Source organism: Vombatus ursinus, unplaced genomic scaffold (assembly GCF_900497805.2).
Source record: "Vombatus ursinus unplaced genomic scaffold, bare-nosed wombat genome assembly UNPS02014773.1, whole genome shotgun sequence".
Lineage (NCBI taxonomy): Eukaryota > Metazoa > Chordata > Mammalia > Diprotodontia > Vombatidae > Vombatus > Vombatus ursinus.
Genome location: NW_020954551.1, coordinates 43,858,975 through 43,879,045, shown reverse-complemented (window position 1 = coordinate 43,879,045; position 20,071 = coordinate 43,858,975). Strand labels below are relative to the sequence as shown.

General features: G+C 44.0%; 1 protein-coding gene across 1 annotated transcript in view; it reads left to right on the top strand.

Moving 5' to 3' along the window:
• RAB43 (RAB43, member RAS oncogene family) overlaps positions 1-14,288 on the top strand; it is a 33,409-nt gene extending 19,121 nt beyond the window's left edge. The window contains 2 exon segments of the mRNA XM_027863794.1: positions 5,579-5,762; positions 8,282-14,288. Coding sequence (XP_027719595.1) covers positions 5,579-5,762; positions 8,282-8,532 — 435 coding nt within the window. The 3' untranslated portion in view covers positions 8,533-14,288.
• Positions 14,289-20,071: the final 5,783 nt, after the last annotated feature.

The window sequence follows — 20,071 nt, the reverse complement described above, 5'->3', positions numbered from 1 at the left end:
AATCTGTTATTCTTGTTCATATTTTCTTTGAGATTATTTCTATTTTCAGGATTGACTACCTCTCAGGATACCAAGTTTACTCTCTTCTTGCAGTTTGTTTTATTTGTCCTAAATTTACATCTTTTAACTTCGGTGAGTCTTGGAAGCTTTGAGTATCTCTTGTGGAAATAGGTATCTGGGCTAGGTAGCTGGGGGATACTAAAGAACATTAAGTGATCGCCTGCCCCTTAGAGATTACTCACTTAGAAGGTAGCCTGTCAGTGCTGGTGAGAGACAGAGGGTAGTGGGTAGCAGTCTTGGAGTTGGGATGACATAGTGTGGCTGTGTGACCATTGGCAAATCTCTTTAACGTCTCCAGAGGTTAAGGTAATGTCCTTATATGGATAAATTATGGGTTTGATTTAAAAAAAAAAAAGGAAGTCCTAAGAGGTATCATACTTAGATTAGATATATTTACTATTTGGGGGCAGCTAGGTGGCACAGTGGATAGAGCACCAACCCTGAAGTCAGGAGGACCTGAGTTCAAATCCAGCCTCAGACCAAACACTTGACACTAGCTGTGTGACGCTGGGCAAGTCACTTAACTCCAGTTGCCTAAAAAACAAAACAAAAAGATATATTTACTATTTGGCATAAATTAAACTCTCTTTTATGAGCTAGTGATCTCAAATTCTTTTTTATTGTCTTTTCTTTAATTTTTCTTTAGTATTTGTTTAAAATTTTGAATTCCAAATTCTTTCCTTTCACTCCTCTCCCACCTACTGACAAGGCAAACAAAATTATATCAATTAATTATACATGTGAAATCATGCAAAACATTTCCATATTAGCCACATGGGGAAAAAAGTGAGAAAATTGTGTACTTCAATTTGCACTCAAGTTCATCAGTTCTCTCTCAGGAGGTATGTAGTATTTTTTCATCATGGGTCCTTTGAAATTGTCTTAAATCATTGTATTGCCAAGAATAGCAAGTCATCCACAGCTGATCATCATACAATGTTGCTGTTACTGTATACAATACTCTTCTGGTTCTTCTCTTTTCACTTTGCATCAGTTCATATAGGTCTTGCCATCTATTTTCTGAAACCACCTTCCTGGTCATTTCTTATAGCACAGTAGTATTCCATCATAATCATCTGCCACGTTATTCCTCCATTCCCTAAATGATGGCTATCCCCTCAATTTCCACTTCTTTGCCACCACAGAAAGAGCTGCTATAAATATTTTTGTACATGTGAGTCCTTTTCCTTTTTCTTTGTGTGATCTAAGATCCTTCAGGAAAATTGTATGGATTCCAAATAATTAAGGGATATTATAACAAACAATGCTTGAAAGTCTAAGAGGTACATAGGATTCTTACTTTGTCTTCAGGCCTGAAATTATTCCTGTGCAAGTTAACTGGCATTTTCCAGGAATAGAAGGTAGCCTAGCTAGTAGAGAAAACAGCTGAACTTGAAGTCAGGAAGAAAGACCATGGTTCAAATTCCACCTCAGACACTTATTAGCTATGTAAAGCTAGGCAAGTCACTTAACCTCTGCTGCTCAGTTTCCTCATCTGTAAAATGGGTATGATAATAGCACCTACCTACCAGGGTTTTTTGAGGATGAACTGTATGTAAAGCACTATGTATGTGTTAGCTACTATTTATTACTCATTTGATTTTTCCATGTAACTGCTACAGGGACAGTATCTTGTATATATTTGTTTATGAATTGTTTTCATTCCCAAACTTTTTTGCATTGAGAAAGGGCTCGTTTTTCTTTTAATCAGCTTGGGATCAGAGATGTAGAGTTTGGTTCGACCCTCTCATTTTAGAGATGAGGAAACTGAGGCCAGGAAAGGGAAGTGACCTGCCTTGGGTCACACAGCTAGTAAGTGAGTGAGGTAGGATTTGAAACCAGGTCTTCTCGAGCCCAGCCCTGCCCACTACAGCATGCTGCTTCTCCACAAGTCCTCCCAGCTCTCAGTTTGGGGGAAAACGAGTGTAGAGAGGTATAACGTCCTGACAAGGAAGATGCTGCAAATGATGGTGTGTGGAGTTGAGATTGCATCATTCATTCCAGAGCTACAAACAGTCAGGGACTGATGTAACCCTTTTAAACATGTAATTGTGCTAGGTGGTCATTAGACAGAAAGAAAGGGAAAAGTGAGAGAGCCTTGAATAGTGGAAAGAGATTTAGAGTCAGGTGGTTCTCACTTGTATTAGTTGTGTCAGTTAACCTCAGTTAACCTAGCCTTAGTTTCCTCTTCCGTAAAACGGGTAGATTAATTTGCATTGTAAGGAAATCTCTTTCTTGAGTCTTAAAGTGCCATATAAATAAGCTGTTATTACTGCTGCTGCTACTGCTTCTGATGATAAAATCTCCCAAAGAGAAAAAGACAACATGAGGCTTAGAGAGATCGAGAAGTTTCTAGCTAACAGGTAACAATACAAATCACTTTTACAAGATCTAGGATATAGATAATGAAATATCTCCCTCCTTAGCACAGAGAAAAGGGACCGACTACTTAGAAAAGACTATTGTATGCATTGTCAGTATGGTCACTGTATTTCCTTAATTGTTTCTTTATCACAAGGAAAAACTTGTGGACTAGGAGAAACCTGGGTTCAAATTATGCCTCAAATACATACTGATTGTGTGACTTTGGGCAAGTCATTTACCATTTACCCTTTTGGGCCTCTGGCCTCCGTTTCTTTACTTGTAGAAAATTAGGCTGGACTAGAGATTTCCTATCAGGATGTTTGAGGAGATAATTCTTTTTTTTTTTAATTTATTTTTAGTTTTCAGCATTCACTTCCACAGGATTTTTGAGTTCCAGATTTTCTCCTTATCTCTCCCCTCGTGCATTCTGAATATTCCTTCCCCTAATCTGCCCTCCCTCCTATCAAACCCCCCCTCCCCCTCTTTCTTATTTTGGGAGAGAATTCTTGCACCTTAAAACTGAATCATTGGTCGTGTAAATGCTTACGTGTATCTTGTGGCTTAATTAGTTTGCTTTTTTAATACCTAGCACCAAGGGAATGGGAATTTTTAGGATGAGGATGAAGGAGAAGAAGAAAGATTTAATTTTGAAACCTAAGACAAGGTAAAGATGGCCCTAATTGTCGAATGGAAGGAGTAAGAGGGACAGGGCAAGAGACTTAGGAGCAGAGAAACTGTTGGGTTCTAGCACCAGATAAGCTTTAACCTTCTGACACTGCCCTCTCCTCCTGGAGGAGTACTGAGCCCACCTGGCCTTGGAGGAGGGGTAAGCTAACTAGCCACACAAGGTAAACTTGGGTTGGCAGTAGAGAAAGTTTCACAGGTGAAAGTCTGAACAAGATTAAGAACTCCTGAATAATGTTTTTTATTGCATCAAATAAAACATATGGGATTAAAATGAAAACAAAAGCTGGTTTAGTCCAACCCCCATGAGGAAACTGGGGCCCAGAAAGGTAAAATAATTTACTCAAGGTCACGTAATTAGTAAGTGGCAGACCTAGGATTCTTTTCCAAGTCTTCTAACTGCAAATAGAATGCTCTATATTTTATTATGGTCATATATAAAAAAAATCTTTGTGCAAATTGTTCATTGGATTCATTGAACCCTAACTAATAGTCTTAGACCCTTGCCTGGATCTCTTGACAATGAAACACATATACATATCCCTCCACCCCCAGTGAGAGGAGAAAAAAAAAGTCCGTGTAAGAAATAGGCATGGTCGTAGAGTGAGTAATCGACCCTGGAATCAGGAGGACCTGAGTTCAAATCTAGTCTCAGACACCTACTAGCTGTGTGACCCTGGGCAAGTCCCTTAACCCTGATTGCCTCCAATTAAAAAAAAAAAAAGACTCCAGAAAAAAGCAAAAGAAATGGGTATAGTCAAGTAAACATTCCTGCACTGACCATGCCCAAAATGAAAAATGTCTCAATATGTACTCTTGAAACTATGACCTGTTTAGGAGGTGAGTAAGTAGCATGTCTTATCATTTATCACTTGTTGCCTTAAAGATTAAGAAATAAGTCTTTCAAAGTTAGTGGTCTTCTATAAGTTTTTGTATTGGGGGGGGGAGTGAAGGAGGTGTTTCTCAGACAAAATCTACCTTTGCCTTCTAAAATCAGTTACCTGGCAGCACTCTTATCTTTTCTCCATAGAGGAACAGACAGCTTAGCCATCAGCCATCCCCTGCAATTAATTGCCCTAAACTGCCTAGAGGAAGAATTGAGGACAGGACCAGGCTTCTTCATTTTTTTTTTTTTTTTTTTTTTGCCTTTTAGTGAGGCAGTTGGGGTTAAGTGACTTGCCCAAGGTCACACAGCTAGTAAGTGTCAAGTGTTTTGATCTGAGGCTGGATTTGAACTCAGGTCATCCTGACTCCAAGGCCAGAGCTCTATTCACTGTACCACCAAGCTGCCCCCATAATTTCTTATAGCATAAAGCACAGTAGTATCCCATTACATCCATATGCCAAAATTAGATCAGCCCTTCCCTCAAGAGGATTTCTACATTTTATTATGGTCCCTGTATTTTATTGTATTCCCCCCTTCCCCCCCAGAGAGAATACCTTTTCACTGGTTTTATAGAAGTTTATAGGCTCATCTTAGGTAATGTCACTATTGCGCTGAGTAAGTAAAGGCATGAGGAAGCAGGGATTGTAAGACCCTCGTTGTTATTTGGCGTGCCATATCTTTTTCTGGGGCTACCCATAGCAGCATTGCAAACAGAATTGGGGGTGGTGTGGAAGTTGGTCAGCACAGGGTTACCCAGTATCCCACTAAGGTCTGATACTTCTCTTGGTGAATGTTTATGTCTACGATGGGTGGGCAATGATGTGGCAAGCAAGATATTTCCACAAAGCAAGGTGGTAGACTTCCCCCAGGGACCCTCTTGGACTCTGGACACCTCTCAGTTTCTCCTTGGGAGTTTGAGAGGTGGGCTTTAGAGTTGCTACCATTGTCTTGTGAGTAAGGGGGCTTAGAGACACTGGTCTGGATCTCTTGGTCAGTGGCAGTAAATGGAATTATTCATTGTTCTGGATTAGAAATGAACCTCATTGAGAAGCTTCGTTCCAATGAGAATAGCAGCCCACCAGGGCACTCCAAAATGAAACTGGAGTGGGGAGGGACTTGTTGCATTGAATTCCATGATTATCAAAAATAGAAAAGCCAGGTAGTAACTCCTAGGACCTTGGCTCAGGGACAACTCCCTGGGCAGCCCGAGGTAAACATTAACCCAGGTGCCTACTCCCTTCGTAGCTTGCTGCCCCGTGGGCCACGGGCTGCGTTATGTGCCCTCTGCACAATTCCCTAGGTGCTCACACTACAAGCTTTAGGATCCTTCCGTGAGGCTGGGCTGGTCATGGGTAAGGAGCAGGTCTCTGACAAGGGCACCATCTGTTGCTTGGGGTCCTGACTAGCCAGGAGCTCAGCAGAGCCCTCCCTTGCTACTGGTGTAACGTGATCAAGGCTGCAAACAACTAAATTCTTCCTGTTCGATGCCTCCCTGCCAGTTCAGTAGTGAGCACAGCCCTTTGCGTATCATCTGGTTCCCATGGTTACTTGCCCCTCATTAGGTCTCTCCCCTGTCTCATACAGCTGCAGATCTGGGACACCGCTGGCCAGGAGCGTTTCCGCACCATCACCCAGAGCTATTACCGAAGTGCCAATGGAGCCATTCTTGCCTATGACATCACCAAAAGGAGCTCATTCCTCTCTGTTCCTCACTGGATTGAGGACGTCAGAAAGTATGCAGGCGCCAACATAGTCCAGCTGCTGATTGGTGAGCTGTAGGGCTTGCTTTCCTCTGACTTCTGGTGGTCAAATCAATGCAATTCAGTAAGCTTGTATTAAATACCTACAGTATACCAAGCTACCTAACACCAAATAGGGTTAATATTAATATCCACTTTACATTATGGATTATTATACATACACATTATCTATTAATATCATTTTACAGGTGAGGAAACTGAGGCCCAAATGCTTAGTGGCAGAGCCAGAATTTCAACTAAAATATCTTCACTCTTAACTCAGAACCATTAGGGCAAAGACAAGGTCTACCCTGTCTCCCACTCCACACACACACACACACACACACACACACACACACAGACACACACACACACACACACACACACACACACACACGCGCGCGCAAGCAGGCACTTGCCAGCGGTTTCTCAGAGTGTGATTTTGACTGGAACTTCGGGCCAGCTGATGGCCCGAACTTTATGATGGCCCTACTTTAAGAAACTGATTTCTCAACCAGTCCAGGGAGAAAAGCTGTTTACTCAGATGGCATTTCCTATTGGACTTTACTCCACTTTTGTGCTTTTTTTTTTTTTTTTTTGGTAAGGCAATTGGGGTTAAGTGACTTGCCTACGTTCACACAGCTAGTGTCAGGTGTCTGAGGTCAAATTTGAACTCAGGTCCTCTTGACTCCAGGGCCAGTGCTCTATTCACTGCGCCACCTACCTGCCCCTACGTCTGTGCTTAAAATTCATTCATTCACTAATTTTTTAAGCACTTTTATTTAATTCACTGATTCACCATCTCATTCCTTATGACTATTTCAAGTGTCTTTAAGCCCTCAGCCCCTCTCCTTCTAGTCATAATCATGTTGCCATTTTTCTGAGTTCTCTCAATTTTCTGCATCTCCTCAAACCTTTTTAAGCACTTTTTCTTCCTTCCCTCCCCTCTCCAAGGAAATCCTCCTTTTTGCTAAAGTTCATACCTTTACCTGTTCTCCCAATTATACTTTGAGAATCTCGAGATTCTCCTGCCCCTCCTCCAGAACTTTGTCTTATCTATCACCCATGTGATATATCTTTAATCTCTCCCTTTCTCGGTTCCTGTCCATCTGTTTACAAACATGCTTAGCTCTCACAATCCTACAAAAAAAAAATCCCTTGACCCTTCTATCTCATCAAACTGCCATCTGTTCTGTGACTTTTCTTCCCCCATCAGATGCCACCATGATTTACTACCCACTCACTCATCAACCCCTATAGAAACTGCTCTTGAAGCAGATGTACTGGCAGGATTTGTGTCTATTGCTTACCCTCATAGGATCTTACATCTAGAACTCAAAGGACCATTAGCCATCTAATATAGTCACTTCAGGAAACCAAGACCCTGGGAGGTTAAATGATTTATTTATCCAAGGTCGCTCAGGTATTAAGTGGTAGAACCAGAATTGGAACTCAGTTCCTTTGACTCCCAAGCCACTGCCATTTTTATACCGTGATAATTCTGTAAGTATATAGTAAATTCACTTTTCAAAGCTTCCTACTTGTCTGTTTTCTTCTGGCCTTCTTTCTCTTCTCTTCTCTATGTTATTTTTCAATGTCCTTTCTTGATCACTACCCCTTGCTTCCTCTCACCTTCCCCCCTCCCCAATTAAAAAAAATAAAAACCCTTTAGCCAGTAAGGCATAGTCAAGGAAAACCAATCCCCACATTGCATTCTAGAGCCATTTTGGAACAGGTGGAATTGGTAGGTAGTTAGTTTTTCCTTATGTTAACCTGAAATCTGTATTCTTCCAGACTCATCTCAAATGCCTTCTACCTCTTGAAACCTTCTGTGCACACACCTTCCCCCGCCCCCCAGTTTCAAGCTCTTCTCTCTCCTGACTTATGGCATTTTGTATCTTGTCTCCCACACATTGTCTCTTCTGCATTATAGTTTTTCCATTTCTTGTATATTTTGCATCTCCCCCTGCTAATTGTAAATAAGCTCCGAGACCTCAGGGACCACATCTTTGTGGTATCCCCAGCACCTAGCGAAGGGCTTAATCAGGAGCCAAGAATTATAATCAGATTAAGGGGGCAGTGAAAATAGAATGAAAGGGATGGATGTGTACATTATTGTGGAGATAGGCTATAGAATGAATGAATAAATGAGCAAATAAGTCTTTATTAAGCCTGGCCCTTTGCTCGGTAATTAATTGGGCTTGGGAGATACAGAGAGAGGAAGGAGTCAAGGGTAGCTTTGAGGAGTCTAGACAGCTAGAGGATAACAGTGTCATTGAGAGACTTAGGGAAGAGGGATGTTTTAGGGGGCACCAGGTTTAATTGTGGGGTTAGGGAAAGATGATGAGCACCTCCGGGTCCTTAATCAGTGCTTATTGAACTCTTGTCCCCTGGGGAGGTGTTTTTTGTTTTTTTTTAAATCTTCCTGTCTGCCTCCTTCCCACTCCATCCACCTCTTCCCTGACCCAACCCTCCTCAAACCCCAGCCCTGGGGGGAAAGTACAGAGAAGATTCCATCTGTCTGACCCAACCTGGCTTCTGCCTCCAGGAAACAAGTCAGACCTGAGTGACCTTCGAGAGGTTCAGCTGACGGAAGCCCAGCTCCTGGCCGAGCGTTACGAGATCCTCTGTGCCATCGAGACGTCTGCCAAGGATTCCAGCAACGTGGAGGAGGCCTTTGTGAAGGTGGCCACCGAGCTCATGATGAGACATGGTGGGCCTGTGTTCAGCGAGAAGAACACAGACCACATCAAACTTGACAGCAAGGACGTGGTGGAAGGCTGGGGCTGCGGGTGCTGATGGTGGCGGGCTGGGGTGGAGTGCAGGCCAGGAGGCAGCAGCCAATATGGATGGAATGATAGACAGTGCTAATACTGTAGTTTTCTTTGACCTAATGCTAAGTAGTGTTACTGCAATAACTCCTGCCCCAAAATGGGGGACCAACGATTCTGTAGTGGCCAGAGCAGTTATGATTGTGCTTTGCTGATTTTTTTCTTTTTAAAAGGGACATAGTTAAGGCAGTGGGGTCTACTGGTATGGCCATAATGCATAAGGGGAAAGTTTCCCTGAAGGAAGAATTAGGGGGTAAGTTTAGCTTAGCCTCTGAGGTCTCTTCTGGTGCCTTTGCTATAAGGATAACCTGTAGGCTTACTGATTAGTTGACTTTGGTCTGGGTGCAAAAAGGAAGAAGAGAGGCCACAGCATTCTCCTGAAAACTTATTTGAGGTAAAAGTAGTTTCTACCCAGCATCTTTTGCCTGTGTCCCTTTAAAGCCTTCACATTTCAGGAGCCATCCACACTCCCAAAGTTACTTGGTGAGGCAAGTGGAGAAAATTGTCCTCATCTCTAAGGGAGATGATACCCTTTGAGATCTCTGAGGTACCACTCCCATCTTCCTCTATCTCCACCCACTATCCCCTGCCAATCCTGGTTTCTATCATGGTTATTCTGATCATTCAGACTATAATGAGGCCAAGAACTTTTTTTCTTTTTCTTTTTTTCTTTAGGTCAGCTACCAGTGGCCCACCTGGGTGAAGTGGAGTTTCAATAGGGTTTAGGTCCTTTTTTTTTTCCTGTTTGGTTTTCACACTGTTTTGATTGCTTGGTTGTTTCCAAGTGACTCTGGTCACTTCAGGTTTCTTTTCTTGGCCCAAGGTGCAGTCTGCCCTTTCCAGGGCCACCCCTTCTATAAACTGAATTGGATGAGCAGGGTGTGGTGAGTGCTATCTCGGCACCCATCAGCTCAGCTCAGCCTCCCCTCTCCCCTGAGGACCCAAAGTGAGAGGGTGGGAAGAGGCCAGACTCAGACTTGTTCTATCTTAAAAAGTTTTGCTATTTTTCCTAGTTCAAAAATCCCTTTCCCACCTACCTGGAGTTTTTCATTCCTACCAGCTCCAAGCAGGAGTGGTGGCTTTCCTTTAAGGGTGATTCAGCAGCTAAAATGTTCTGAGGAGCAGGTATGGAGGATGGGGAGGCAAGGCTCAGACAAGGAGAAGGAGGGAGGAGTTCAGCTGCAATTCCCCCAGACCAGCTATGATCATGTATTCTCTTTCTCAGTGGAAACTAGTTCCTGAGAAGTTTTATATTTTTAGAAGAAATGTAAACCTGTTAATTAAACAGAAAGTGAAACTACCCCAGAAGCACAGGGAGGTGTAAGGCCCTTCCAATCTGCTTTTCACTCATGGTTAGGGGAAGGAAAGACTCATCATTATCTTGAGGCCCAGAGATTCAGACTTGAGAACCCTTGGAGATTTCTCTCCAGAGCAGTGCCCTACAGCTCATCACTGAGTTGGAGGAAAGAGATAGGGGCAATGTTGGCACCAACTCGTATCAGCTCCCTGTTAGCAGAACAGTGGGCCTTGGGCCTCTCTGGCTTCTAACAAGGTAGGGCCAGAAATTCCCCTCTGCTCCTTTTCTGCCACTCTTCAGGAAATGGGAGGCCCTACTGAAAGGTTAGCTTTTCCCTCCAGACTCAAATCTACTAAAATAATGAAAAGTAAGTTCATCCTATATCCAAGTGAAAAATTATTAAAAAAAAAAAATCACCCTCCTTGCAAAATTTAGCCCCAGTCTTCTGGGCACAGTAGGTCTCTTAGAAATAGATTAGTGAACCCCTGAGGTTCAGCATTGGGCCTCCTCATAAGCCTACTGGTGTCACTAGAAGCTTGCACAAAAGTGGCTGGCCATCAGGAGTTTTCATATACACAGAGTTTTCTGCCTGGCCTTTTTATCAGCCAGGTTCTGTACCCCTGGTGCTCTACCCTCATCTTTGTCCCTCTCTGGGATGCCAATCTTGGCCTGCTTGTCACTGCCTCCCTCTTCTTCCCAGGTGTCTGGTGTTGCCCTCATTGCTCCTAGGTACTGAGCCTTCTGTGACTGAAATTTAGCTTCTTTGCCTCTTAATTCCTTCAGGACCCTACTTAAGGGACAGTTTTTGACTTTTAATCTGTGAGGTTAATGGAAAACAAGAGAAAGCTTTATCTGCTGTATCTCCAGGACTTATCTCTTGGGTACCTAGTGAATCTGGGCACATTCTTAGGGGCCTTCTAAAGTCAAAGTGCCCTATTTTTGTTACCTCTGTGTAGAATTTTGAAGGGCAAAATAATAACCCATCCTCAACTTACCACTGTGTAATTCTGTCTTCCCACTCTAATAATAGAGACTGCTTGGTGTCCTCAGAGCCTTTCTTTGGATTTCAGGATTAGAATTCTCCCCATCCATTCATCCCTGAAGGAGGTAGGCTCTGTGACATGCTCCCACCCTCCCTTCCAGGCTAGACCCTGGGGATGGGTGGAACCAAGCCAGGCCGACTTCAGGCATTGCTGAGCAGTGATAGCAGGTTGGAAGAGTGAGCCACTGCTAGCCTTCAGAAAGGGAACTCTTCTGTGCTGATGTCTGTCCCCTTTCTGGCCTCATGGAAGGGAACTACACACAGAAAAAGGTAATGATGATGGAGTCCTGGTAGTTGGCTGAACTTGTCCAGGAAAGGAGGCTTCTCTCCTCCCAAACTTTCCCCTCTCTCTCTCTCTCCCAAACTCCAGACTCCTCTCCCAGGCCTTCTCTCTCACAAAGCTGATATCTCAACTTTCCCAGAATCTATGTCGACAAAATCTTGGATTCTGCTAAATCATCAAATCTTAGTGATTTCAGAGGATGTTGTGGTTTAACTAGGTTGTTTGCCTCTTCATGATGTGGGGTGAGGGGACTAGGACATAATACCTGGAAACCTTTTTTCTTTCTGGGTCTGGATCAGGAAGACTTCATGCACTCAACAAAAAGTACCTGCTCTCCATTGCACAGAAGACCCTCTGTCTTGTCCCCAGTACAGAATCAAGTAGCTAGACCCCTTGAGAGAGCCTAGCCCTTCAAGTAGCATCTGAAATATGTGTTTAGAAGAAAGATACTCTATTCCCAGATCTCTTTTAATAGTGTACAGGGGGGAAGAAGGAGCTTCTTTCTGAAAAGGGCCCTGTGATACCCCATATCCCTGGCTATTGCTACCACCCATTTGCAGATGTAAAACTGCCTGGGCGTTGGGAAAGGAAACCCCCCCAGAATCTGGAATTCAGATCTCTCTCACCTCCCAGGGTTATTGTGAGGAAAGGGCTTTGCATACATAAGACACTGAAGAAGGTGAACTTAATCATTTCCTAGGACTAAAATGGGACCAATGGTTTCTCCTACCCACCTTAGCACATACAGATTGCTATTTCCCTGAGGTGGAGATAGCACTGTTATTCAGAACATCATCCTGAGGGCACACATTGAATTTTTGTCAGCCCCCCAGCTTTTCCTTTTCAACCCCTATACTGCTGCCAAGTTAGAGTTTACTGTGTGTTAGTTGCATTTGGGCTGAAAAAAGGACTTTGGTTAAAAAGATATGTCTTGGCTACCCGACTTGGGGGTAGGGACGTTCCTGGTCATCTAAGACAGTGGAGAAAGGGAACTGGAAAAGAAAGGGAACTCCTAGTATCTGTCGTGGCTTTTGTGGAGGATAATTTCAACTTTTTGCTGCTGTTCCCTTAGTTTTAGCAAGGTTCCTTCCTCTATTTCCTTTGACATCATGTCTTGAATTTCCCATGTCGAGTAGAAGTTAAGGCCAGTTTTTAACTCTCCCTCGCCCCCAGAAAACCCAGTTTCTCCTATTTCAATGGCACCTCAGGTTTAGAAACTGAGGTAACCCTTGTCTCTGACCACTTTCTTGCTTCCCAAATCCAGTCAAATGCTAATCCTTCCACTTCTCCATTTCTTCTGAATCCTGGCACCCCTGCCCTACCACAGCTTCTGATCACCTCAAGCTTAGATTACAGTAATAACCTCTTAACTAGGCCTCTGCTCCCTTCTCTTCCCATGGGGACTCATCCTCCATGTCACCAGACTTATCTTACCTCAAGTCCATCTCTGATATCATTCCCCTCGATACCACCCATACACTTACCTTTGCCTGCTGAATAAATCCCAAATTCAGCCTACCATTCAAGACCTTCCATTCCTTTTCTCGTCTTTTCCTATTAGATGTGATCCTTTCCCAGAACTGTTCCTTATTATTCAACCCTGCCTGGAAGTCCCCAAGTCCCCTGACTTCCCCTGACCCGTTTCACCCACTATCTCCATCAAAATCTTCACCATACTAGAAGGTCCTGATTAAAGGCTACCTCTTTCCCCAGATAACAAACCCTCCCCACCCTCCCTTTACTAAGTGGCATTGCCACTTATCAGGTGGTGGTGGTCTTGCATGGATAGCTATTCCTTCTGCCAGCTCCCAGAGTGCAAGGATTCCATCTTATTTAGCTTTGCCCTAGGGCCTACCACAGTGCCACACATTGGTAGGTTCTAAGTGTGTATTAAATGAATGCATCATATAGATCTAAAAGGAATTGGGAAAATCATTTTCATTCCACTTGGGCCTTGAGAAGAGCATGTAAGAAGAGGGAGACTTTTTTTCCTCCCCTCAGCCTGGTGTTTACCTATTAGAGACTATTGGATAACTGCTTAATTTGGCTTAGGTGAACCCCAACCTTCTTAAATGTCCTTCCCTGTGGCACCTCCCCCACCCCCTAGAGTGAGGAGAACCTGTTCTAATCCCTTCCTTGTTTATAAATTACCAAAGAGCAGGGGGAGGGACTGCTAGGGCCTAGTGCAGCCAGCCAGGCCAGCGGGGGAGGTTTGCTGTCCTGGAAGCAAACAGGCCCGAAATGGACACTGGCTTCTGACGGAATTTCATCTCTAACCAGCTCCAACAGGCCAGGCCAGTTTGGGTTTCAGTTGTAGTTAACATGACCCAGGGAAGCCTGGGATGGCCATAGCCTTGTCCTTAGCATCATATGGAGGCCTGAGAAACATGGTTAAGGTTCCGGTGGGTTTGCCTCACTATCTCCCAGGTGTCTGAATTGTCTTATCGTGGCCATCTGCTGAGAAGGCTTGTTGAATGACCAGGGTTTACATGATGTAATGTGTTTAAAATAGAAACTGGAAACAGATTTGGGCATTCTCTACCCTGAAGAGGTAGAGATGGGGAATCATTCCAAGACTGTGTAGGGTTTTTTGTTTTTTTTGTTTTGTTGTTTTTTTGTGAAACTGCCATCCCCCAAATAGCTCTGCCCTGAATCTGGGGGACAGCGTAGAAGCCCCCAGGCCCATAGCAGTCTGTCTGTTGGTCCCTCGAGGGCAGAAAGTTGAGATCCAGCATGGATTCTGGATTGCCAATACACGTAGGAGGGACGAAGCTCTTAATTCATATTGAATTCAATTATTTCATTTCCAAAATTACTTCAGAGATGACAGTGTTGGGTGGCCGCCTTTGGGGTCCCCTTTTTTCTCTCTTCTGTCACTTTCTGTTTCCTGTAGCTCCTCAGTCACTTTTCTCCTCAGGAGAACACAGGGAACCATTCTCTTTTTTTGACTCGACCTACCCAGATAAGGCCAAGGCAGTTTGGAATGTGAGGCCTTGAGAGTGAACTTTGTATACTTTAGTCATGTTTTGATATTTTACCTTTCATCTATTTATGGATTTATAAACTTTATTAATAAAAATGTTTATTTTTAAAAATATGAAACTTGCCTTTTGGAAAATTTTAGCAGAATTAGAGTTGCTATACACCCCTGTACACCATTAAACAGATTTCATTAAAAAAGAAAATGGACATGCAAAGAGAGCTTTGTTGTTTCTCCATCAGCCTTCCCCACTTGCATTAGGTTCAAGCTAAAGTAACCACATCCCCGGCCAGATCTTCATTTCTTGGCTGACAGAGGGTGTATGTGACTGTGTCTGTGTCTATGTGTCTGTTTTATGGGCAGGGGAAGGTAGCATTATGGCTCGACCTTCAGGCAAGAGACAGGAAAAAACTATAGACCAGAGAACCAACAAGGAGCACATAAATTGGGGTGGAGGGCATGGATCCTGGGTTTTGGAGTCAGAATTTTCAAGATAGAAAAATACTTGGGAGATAGAATGCCTCCATTTTAAAGAAAAGGGACCCAAAGCCCAGTAAAGTTGGTTTGCTCAGTTACGCAAACTTTAGAGGACAGAAATGAGACCAGAACCCAACCTTCCTGCTCTGTGGGCTGGTGGACCTTCCCCTAAATGCGTCATACTGGTTTCTCATCCTAGCTCTGCTAACGACTCCCTAATACTTCACTTACCCTGGTTTCAGTTTTTCTATGTTTAAAACAGAGGTTGGAGCCATAGACCTTTCTGGCTTAAATATTTAATGGTTTGAAGGATTGGGAACCCCAAGTTCTGTACTCGTACCAAAAAAGATAAAGGATTTGACATTTTCTAGTCTTAGATGTAACCTGGAGTGAATCACACCCTCACTGAAGCCTCAGTTTCCTCATCTGTAAAGTGAGAATAAGAATCGCTGCCTTAGGACAGGGTAAGGATCAGAGGAGAAAATGGATGTGAGCAGACTAGGATGCTTTACAAACGCAGAGATTGATTATGATTGTACTTACACAGCCATGGCACTCAGGAGCATTGGCCTCAAGCTTCAGAGGATGCCCAGCGCCATGATTAGTAGTAATAGTAGTTAGTCTTTTGGATTTGTTGAGCACTTGGCAGGAGACTGCAACTAGGATGGTCAGGCCATCATTCCGTCTGTACGTTCTTTCTCTGAGAGTCCTGCTTCCTCTGCTGTCTCCAGGATGATGGTATATGGTGGGTAGAACGTCACCCACGCTTGTTGATTAAGTGATGGATCTCCTACAACCCAGTGAGGGCTCTAAATCTGGAAGAAACTTTACAGGTCATTGAGTCCAACCCTCTCATTTTACAAGTGAGGAAACAGCCCTACAGGTGTGGTCAATACAATGAAAGAAAAAGCATTTATTAAGCCCTGTGGGTCAAACACTATACTAAAATACAAAAAGCAAAGACAGTTCCTGCCTTGAGTTGTTGATATTGTAATAGGGAGAAACAACACCCAATAAGAGTAGTGGTCAGTGGATTGCTGGGGGGGGGGGGGGGGGGGGAGGTTGCTGGGCTTAGAGTCAGGAAGACCTGAATTCAAATCCAGCCTTAAGACACACAGCTAGTCAGTGTCTGAGGCTTAATTTGAACTCGGGAAGATGAGCCTTCCTGACTCTACCCACAGTGCTCTAGCCACTGTGTCACCAGCTGCCCAAGGATTGGGTAGAAGGTCTTACAGGGAGGAAAGAGTTAAAACCTCAGGGGCATGGTGTATTCCTCAGACTGCTGGGCAGTGGAGACCGTGGCTGTTGCCTAGTGGGAGTACATTAGTAGCGAGTGAGAAAGCCAGAATTCAAACTTCAAATGCCTGTGCTGGCTTCCAAGTTCAGTTCTCTGAATTCAGCTTTCAGTCCACTGCACCATGAAATGAAGAATGGGACCTAGACAATGTAAGTCACTTGCCTGGGGGCAGCCAGCCCTAGGAGTTAAAACCTTAGTCAGAACACTGGTTTCCAGCTCGGGATGGGCAGCGTGTCTTCCTTTCATCTTGTTCTCCCCTCCCCTGATCTCCCCAGGCCATCACCCTCCTCCTACACCGCAGGGACTAAAGGGAAGGAAATGGGGCCAAGGGACCATCGTTCAGGGTCTCTACAGCCCCTCTCTGACCCAGTGCCCCCCGGGGCTCTTGGTTCCTCTAGGCTTCCAGGATTAATACCTCTGGACACTAGTTCGGGACTTGTTCCTGTTTTAGATGGTTCCTCTGCCCATCTGCGAGCATCCCACGGACCCTAGGGCTGTCTGGGACCCCACAGCTCACTTAGCTAAAGTCAACTAGAAAGAAACCGAACTCTAAACCAGCTCAGTTTGGCTGAACCTCGTTGAGTTGCAGCTAGGTGTAGAAATGGACAGAGTGCTGGGAGTCTTCCTGAGTTCAAATCTGGCCTTGTAGGTGGCAAAGTGGATAGAGCTCTGGCCTTGGAGTCGGGAGGATGTGAGTTCAAATCCGGTCTCAGACACATGACACTTACTAGCTGTGTGACCCTGGGCAAGTCACTTAACCCCGATTGCTTCACCAAAAAGCAAAAAAAAAATCTGGCCTCAGACACTTACTAGGTGGGTCATACTGGCCAAATCACTTAGCCCTGTTTGCCTCAGTTTTCTTATCTGTAAAATGAGCTGGAGAAGGAAATAGCAAACCAAACCACTTCTTTGCTAAGAAAACCTCAAATGGGGTTACAAAGAGTCCCTTGGTTTGTTCATGCCTAGGCCCTGTGATAGAGAAAGAAGAACAAACTATAAAAATTAAAAAAACCCAACCCAAGCTGGGGAAAGTCCCCGGGGATGTCCTAGCTTAGTCTTCAGGACCTCTTTTTTTCCAGGGTTTTTGAGGAAGGGGAACTACCCTGTTCCTCAGGATCACAGTCCAAGGTCTGGATCTGGGGCCCAGCTAGAGAGAAAACTGTGAAGTTTATCAGGGGCATGGACCTCACCTCTGCTCCTTTCCCCTTCTCTCCATCAACTCAGAAGAGTGGGAAAATAGCTGTGTGGCCCCAAGCAAATCCCTTCACCCCTCTGAACCGTAGGGTCCTGACCTGTAAATGGAGATGATTTAAACCTGCACTAGAGCTGTATGGAAAATGTGAATTGTAAATGTTAAAAAAAAAGTTCTAGAAATGGGAGCCCTCCCCCTCTCTCCAGTCACCTGAAGCTGTCTTGGGGTCCAGGTCTCCAAGAAAGTCACTCATGTTAAGATATTATACGTCAATGTTCCCCTTCTCAGAAGTATTTGTATTTTTAAAAAGCAGAACAGAGGATTTCACAGATCAATGTTTAATCCAAAGGAATGAATCTGGAAGGGCTGTGGGAGGCAGTAGATTTTTGGTTTTCGATTTTCGGGGCAGTTAGATGGTGCAGTGGATAGAGTAAAAGCCTTGGAGTCAGGAAAACCTGTAACCCAGGGTGAGTCACAACCTCTCTGTGCCTCAGTTTCCTCATCTGTAAAATGTAGCACTGATTGTTTTTAGGATCAAAGCACTATATAAATGCTTTTATTATTGTTGTCGTTTAACAGAGGTGGCACTTTTCTAATCAATTGAAGCGCACCAGATTAAAAAAGAAAATATTATATACCGCCTATATGGGGAAAACAAAAACAAAAGAAAATCGATATGTGTAAAGTGGAAGTGAACTGTTAACTTGGGAGTCCAGACAGATCCCTGAGTTCAATTCTGCTTCTGTCACTAACAAGTTGTGCGACATTAGCCAGAATCTTTCCTTCTTAGAGTCAATCAACCAACACGCATTTATTTCATTTTATATTGTACATTATATTTTGAGGCAGCTAAGTAGTGCAGCAGATACAGCACAGGCTCTGAAGTCACAAATCCAGCCTCAGACACTTACTAGCTATGTGATCCTGGGCAAGTCACTTAATTTATGTCTGCCTCCATTTTTTAAACTGTAAAATGGGGATAATAATAGCACCTACCTCAAAGCGATGTTGGGAGAATCAAATAAGATAGCACTTAGCACATAGTAGGCATTTAACAAATCCTTCTTTACTTCCTTCCTTCCAACAGTTACCATGTTGGGTCCTGGGCATACCAAAACAGAAATGCAGTATTTTCTGCCTTCAGGGAGCTTATAAGGGAAGACAATTTATACATATCAATCAATCGATCAGTAAACATTTATTAAGTGCTATTAAGTACTATGTGCCAGGCGCTGTGCTAAACACTGGGAAAATCAAAAAAGAGGCAAAACACAGCCCCTACCTTCAAGGAGCTTACAATCTAATGGGAAAGACAACGTGCAAACAAATCTATACAAAATGAATTCTATCCAGGATAAATAGGCACTGGGATTAAGAGGGGTGGGGGAAACCTTAGGTCAGAGGGGTGGGGAGGCAACAGGAGAGGCTTCCAGTAGGAGGTGGTGTTTGAGTGGACCCTTGAGCCTGCCCCAAGGTCCCTACCAATGTAAATGTCCTGTGTTAATGAGAGGGGAAGAGCTCTAAGTTGAAACTTCTCTTGAAGAGGACATGTGGCCAGGGGTCTTGATATTTGAAAGTGGCAGGCTGAAACCCAAAAGGAGAACTTGCCTCAGAGGGCTCAGTCTCTGCTGGGGCAGGTAGCGGCTTTGCTTTTCGTTTTTGAGGTGATTCACAGTTCCTGAGAATTTCCAGTTTGACAAAAAGGACCCTTCCCAACACCCCGATGCCCTGTTCACAGAGGAAAGGAGTGACACACAGCAAGCCAGACTCCTCGTGGCTTCCAACAAGACATTGCTCCTCCCTGAGGCTTTAGGTGCTCCCAACTGCGTGACAAACATGTCTCCAGCCCTTTTCCATTGGACACAATCCAGGAAGAGACATTTGAGCAACCCTAATGGCTGGGGAGGGTGGGGGTGTCGGTGAGGTGGTGAGAGCCCCATGCCACACCAGGACACCAGGCCTTCCCCTTGCCTCCTTCCTACCTCTTCTTCCTGCCTCCAGGGTCCCAGACCCTGCTCCCAAGACACCTCCTTTCTATTCCTTGGGAAGAGAGGGGGGCAGGGATTGGCCTGGCGCTCTCCTTTCTCTGCTGTTTCCAGCTAAACTTTCTCTCCTGCCTGGCCCCACTGAGCAGCTAAAGGAGATTTCCCAGCTTTGTCCCTCCCTTTCCTTCCCTAAGGCAGACACAGCTCTCTGGAGGTTTGAATAAACAACAAAACTGTTAGAATCAGTAGGAGAACAGGATAAAAATAACAAACTTGGGATAAGTTACAGGGTTCCAAGAAGTCTTGAATGTGCCCCACTCCCTCCCCCTAAATTATTCCTGCCTTTTATTTTAGCATCAAGAGAAAATACTTTGAAAAATACACAAATTTAAGGTATTATTATCTTCACATGTAGAAATTCTACTGGTCCTAAAAAAGCCCTCAGGACACAGCTCCTTCCTTTTATTTCAGCCTGTCCTCCTCTGATCTCCCATAGTACTTATTTGGTATCATCATGCCTCATTCTTTTTTTTTTTTTTTTTGTGAGGCAAAGGTTAAGTGACTTGCCCAGGGTCACACAACTAGTAAGTATCTGAGATCAGATTTTAACTCAAGTCCTCCTGACTCCAGGGCCAGTACTGTATCCACTGCACCACCTAGCTGCCCCTAAATTCTAACTTTAAAAAAAAAAAAGATTGGTATACATCTTATCTTGCCTCCTAGACCAGAAGCCCCCAGAGGGCAGGAATGGTATTTTATTCATTTTTACCCAGCCACCATAGGTTTCTTAAAATGTAGTTCTGAAAAAAACAGGCTTTTAAAAAGTCTTGAATGAAACTACTTGACTGGTCTTCAAAACCAAATCCCTTTGGCTTTTTTTGAATGGCCAATAATAGCCCCCAGTCCAAGCCTGGGTTGCTCATTGTTTAGGTTTTGACAGGGCTTCAAATGAAT